The following is a 4,833-nucleotide window of genomic DNA, read 5'->3' on the forward strand; positions in this document are numbered from 1 at the left end:
CCTGCAGTGAGGACCAGGAGGAAGGTAATCCTGGAGCATCTGCAGCTGCTGGTGAACTTTTGAGTTTCCTTGGCTGGAGTGGGTCATGGTACTGGCTGCTCTTGGCTCTGTGAGTTGCTGCCAGTGCTGTGTGGTGTTTGTGGGTCGAATTGACGAGTGAGTTTTTTGGTAGGCTTGTCCGTCCCTTTCTCAGAGACATCAAAGGTAATGGTGGCCTGGGAGCTCTTGTTCACATTGTACTCTGAAGAGCTTAGTAAGGCAATACAGAGAGTGACTTCTCTGGTGCGTTGGGGATATCCCTCCTTGAATAGCATGTCTTTTCTGAAGTCTGCTGGACTCTTAATTCCTCCCTTACTGGGAGTGGGACGTGGTGCCATGCACAGAGGATGTCTAAAATCACCAAAGACCTTTTTGACCTTTTTGTCATGTGCTCCTTTCCAACTGTTAGCAGGGCAGGCTGGCAAGCAGATGACATTTGTGAGGAGTGTTTTGGTCTCAGACTTGGCCTCCTTTTCTGCCCTCAAGGTTTAGTTGAAGGCTCCAGGATGTATTGTAAATCTGACCTGTTTTCCTTTACTGAGTCAGGCATCATTGCCTTGAGGCCAGCCTGAGGCTGAGTGGGTATTGCCATGTGGATCACAAGAAAAAAAACTCGCATTCTGGCTTTGAGCGTCACATTTCCTTGTATCTTCATTGGATTTGGTGGGATTTTAATTGTCTGGGATGTTGAGGAGAGCACTGGACAGAAGAGATTAATGTAGTCACATGGTTCATTTAATAATGGGATTAACTCATTATAACATATTGGCTTTGTCCTGCATTGTCTTGTGCCTACATGTAGTTGATCTGCTGACCTTTGCAGGACTGTTGTCCAAACAGGTGATCACTGCCTGAAACGTGTGTTGCTTATGTTCTTTCAGAGCTTCTGCAGTCCCATGGCGACGTACCTGGAGTTCATCCAGCAAAATGAGGAGCGTGACGGAGTGCGTTTCAGTTGGAATGTGTGGCCCTCCAGCAGGCTGGAGGCCACAAGGATGGTTGTCCCTCTGGCCTGTCTTCTGACCCCACTGAAGGAGCGTCTTGACCTGCCGCCTGTGCAGTATGAACTGGTGCTTTGCAGCAGGCCGACTTGCAAAGCAGTGCTCAACCCACTCTGGTATGAATTTCTTGGCTGGGGATGTTTAGAGAGGCTGGATAGCACCTATTTTTTATCTGAACTTTACTATTTCCTTATTCCCCTTTTTCTCTGTATGGTGCCTGGCAGCCTTTTTCATCTAGATGTAGTGGGTTTGTTAAAATCCATGCATGCCTAATGAGATATGTTAAATGCCAGCCTGTTACTAGAGCTGCCAGAATCAGAGGAGAGAGGAGTGCCTTTGGGGAGGCTATTAAAGCAGAGATGATGTGGAAATAGCCAGTCTTCTTACCATCCCAGAGAATTTTGTGGTGAATGATGAAACTTAAAATAAAGATGCCGATTGTACTGATACTGTCCTCTGGGCTGTGATGTTCACTTGGTTTCCTGCTTCCTACACATCCTGCTGCTTGTAGGTCAGTTCCAGTATGAGCATCAAGGTTTTCTTTGAAGTTTTGCTGAGAATTTAAGAGGAATAATCTCAGTCCCAAAATCATGTGATGATTATGCATACTTGTGTTGGGCTGAGAAAAAGCAGGGAAGGCCAGTAAGAGGAAGTAAGAGGAGATCAAGCCCATGAAATAAGAATATGGCCAGGCTTTACTGCACCAGCAGTTACAGGATGTTGTAACAGGCTGAGGAGAGCAAACTCTTTGGAGCAGGAAACAGCTTATTTGTTCAGTGTTTGCACAGGATCTGGGTGAATGGCTACTGATGCTCTGTTACTGGAGTACTTGTGTGCTACAGCTGTACAAACAATAAGATGATTGAGATAAGCCCAAGTGTAGTGAAAGAATGAGTAGACTCAAGTCTTTGTCTGCCAAAGGCAGACAACTCCAGAGAGTTGTCTGTGGTGGAGAGCTGTCAGTGGTCCATCACACTGACAAGCCTGGAAGTGGCAGGACTGGATTAGCTAATGGACTTTCTGACAATAGAACAAGAGTCTGAATCTGTAAAACTCTTGTTGTTCGAGTTGGAGTGTCTGATGTTCTATTTCTTCCTCAGTGCTGTGAACCAGCACAGATAATTGTGAAGTTGCGCTGTAAAATCGTTCATATAGTTATACTAAAGCCTCATCTTTTCCTTGCAGCCAAGTTGACTATCGGGCCAAACTCTGGGCTTGTAACTTCTGTTTTCAGAGAAATCAGGTAAGCTGGGTAATCAGCCCTTTCCTCTTTTCAGTGAACATTTTATTGATGACCTCCCCTGGTGAAGGATGTTAAGATAAATTCCACTTTTCTAGATTGCTTGCCTTGGCCTTTTTCTCTTGCTGAACCCAGGCCAGTGTACTTGTTAATGGGCCTGTTTTACCTGGCATCTTGTCTATTTTCAGTTCAGTTTTGCTACTGAATTTACCAGCATGCAGAGCATAGGGAGGAGATAAAAATCCTACTTTTTCCTATGCATTTCCATTGTGTTTTTCGCACTTGATGTTTCCTGTTCTTGCTGAGTATGAAATTCATTAGATTTGAGTAGACTTTTGACATCAGAAACTGTCGCGTGGCTAAATGAATTTCAGCTAACATATAGTTGCACTTTAGTCCTATCTTTTATTTACACTGGATTGAGCAGCTGTCCATACTACTGGCCATTTGTTGTCTGTGCTTAGGAAAACAGCCGTATGGGTGTCTTGTCATGAATTAATCAGGTTGGTGCAGTGGCAGTAAATAGAGAGTTGAATAACCATATCATGAGCAGGGCAGCCTCTGTACTGCAGAGGAGGGCTCTACATTTTTGTCCTGCAACTTCCTTGTCCTAATTTTTTGTTCTCTTTTTCAGTTCCCTCCAGCATATGCAGGCATATCTGAAGTCAATCAACCAGCAGAGCTTATGCCTCAGTTTTCAACAATTGAATATATAGTGCAGGTAATGAATCATAGGCAAGTTTGAAGCCCCCAGAATTGTCTTATTTGTGACAGATTATGTATGTATTAGAATTACTTGACATAATGCAAATAAATAACATTTCTGCAAGGTGCTTAAGACAGGGCTCATTTTATTCCTTGGCTGGAGGCATTATGAAGTGTCACCTGGCGTATGCACATTCCTAGTAAATCCATCTCTTTCCACATTAGCGAGGTCCACAGACGCCATTGATCTTCCTGTATGTTGTTGACACGTGCTTGGAAGAGGAGGACTTGCAGGCACTGAAGGAGTCCCTCCAGATGTCCCTAAGTCTGCTGCCTGCCGACGCTCTAGTGGGGCTTATCACTTTCGGCAGAATGGTCCAGGTTCATGAGCTGAGCTGTGAAGGGATTTCCAAGAGCTATGTGTTTAGGGGCACAAAGGACCTGACAGCTAAACAAATACAGGTATGTTCTGCCATTTCTAAGGCCAGTGGCTTCTTCCTGTTAGCTCTGTTGACACCACTGCTAGTCTTCCAAGCTCTGGGCTCTCAGGAAGGAAGGGGGCTTCAGTGCTCTTAACTGTTAGTCTGTTTCCCTCCCAGTCTCTGTCCTGTCTTTTTGCCTTTGTAAATTCCTTGGAAGCTTGTCCAAGATAGAGTTTGTGTATCTCACATAATGGACCCATTGATCCATTCCTAATGTGAGGCAAAGATTAATAATTTCACAGATTTTAATGTATTTAAGGCTATAGTAATGCAGGTCTCAGGGTATATTGCTTGACAGCAAATAATGTTTAGTCTTTGAATAGTACAATCTCTTCTGCCTCCTCTTTACTGTTCTCTAGGATATGCTTGGGCTTTCAAGGCCAGCTGTCCCCATTCAACAGGGAAGACCTCTTCAAACTCCAGAGCAACCTGTTATTTCAAGCAGGTAAGCTCCACCAGCACAGCAGAAGAGCAGGACAGATGTTTTGTGCCCCTTTGGGGTCACGCTTCTAAACCTGGGTTTCTCAAGAGGAGTCTTTGTGAGAAGATTTAAATGGTATTGTCTTGTCACAGTTATTTCCAATCACAGTTATTTCCAAGTTATTTCCAATCACAGTTATTTCACATCAAGTGATACGTATGGATGGGATTTGCTAGAGCTGCGGACAGTGTATTAGACTTTTGTAGTATCTTGGTTTTGCAGTTGCAAGAACATGATTGCCATTCAGGCTAGATTTCTACTTGAAAAACAGAGAGTAGCTATCTTTGGAAAGCATATTGCTCACCAGTTGTTTGGAGCAAGGGCCTGTCTTTTTGATTGACCAGCCAATGGCGGGCCTGGTCTATGCATAACAATCCTACATACCACCTCCTAACCCCTGACCCAGCAAGTCCAAAAAATGATTGACAGGCAAGAAGTGACCCCTGTACAGTAACGTTGTATTTGCCTCTGTTGAATACAGTTTTCTCTTTCTGAGCTCCTCTTTTTCAGTGGCAGCTGTTGTGCGTTTTGGTACACTACGTCACCGTTGAAGTTCTTTCCTATGCTTTATGTGACTGTTCATTCTTGTCAGTTCCTGATGTCTTGCTTGATAAAATTTTTTATTTTGCACAGGCCTATTATCTTGGAGGTTTTGGATGTAAGAAGGCAACATGCCATGTGCCTCCGATAACTATCAGTGCAATTTATGTGTGCCAGGAACAAAGAGGCACTTTCTTTCTTCTCTAAGCGGAAAGGACTTAGAAGCAGGAAAACATTTCATTTGAATTTTTGCAGGTTTTTGCAGCCAGTACATAAGATTGACATGAATTTAACAGATCTGCTTGGAGAACTGCAAAGGGACCCATGGCCAGTGACCCAGGGAAA

The 4,833-nt window shown here is 44.0% G+C and overlaps 1 protein-coding gene across 2 annotated transcripts in view; it reads left to right on the top strand.

Annotated features, from left to right (window-relative positions):
- The first annotated feature begins 923 nt into the window (after window positions 1-923).
- SEC23B (Sec23 homolog B (S. cerevisiae)) overlaps window positions 924-4,833 on the top strand; it is a 16,153-nt gene continuing 12,243 nt past the window's right edge. The window contains exons 1-6 of one of the 2 annotated variants that reach the window (XM_010289748.1): window positions 924-1,156; window positions 2,226-2,283; window positions 2,915-3,001; window positions 3,211-3,447; window positions 3,827-3,912; window positions 4,744-4,833. In XM_010289748.1, coding sequence (XP_010288050.1) covers window positions 936-1,156; window positions 2,226-2,283; window positions 2,915-3,001; window positions 3,211-3,447; window positions 3,827-3,912; window positions 4,744-4,833 — 779 coding nt within the window. In that variant the 5' untranslated portion in view covers window positions 924-935. The remainder of the gene's footprint in view (window positions 1,157-2,225; window positions 2,284-2,914; window positions 3,002-3,210; window positions 3,448-3,826; window positions 3,913-4,743) is intronic. The other variant, XM_010289749.1, reaches the window with a different exon arrangement.

This window comes from Phaethon lepturus, unplaced genomic scaffold (genome assembly GCF_000687285.1).
Source record: "Phaethon lepturus isolate BGI_N335 unplaced genomic scaffold, ASM68728v1 scaffold46556, whole genome shotgun sequence".
NCBI classification, from domain to species: domain Eukaryota; kingdom Metazoa; phylum Chordata; class Aves; order Phaethontiformes; family Phaethontidae; genus Phaethon; species Phaethon lepturus.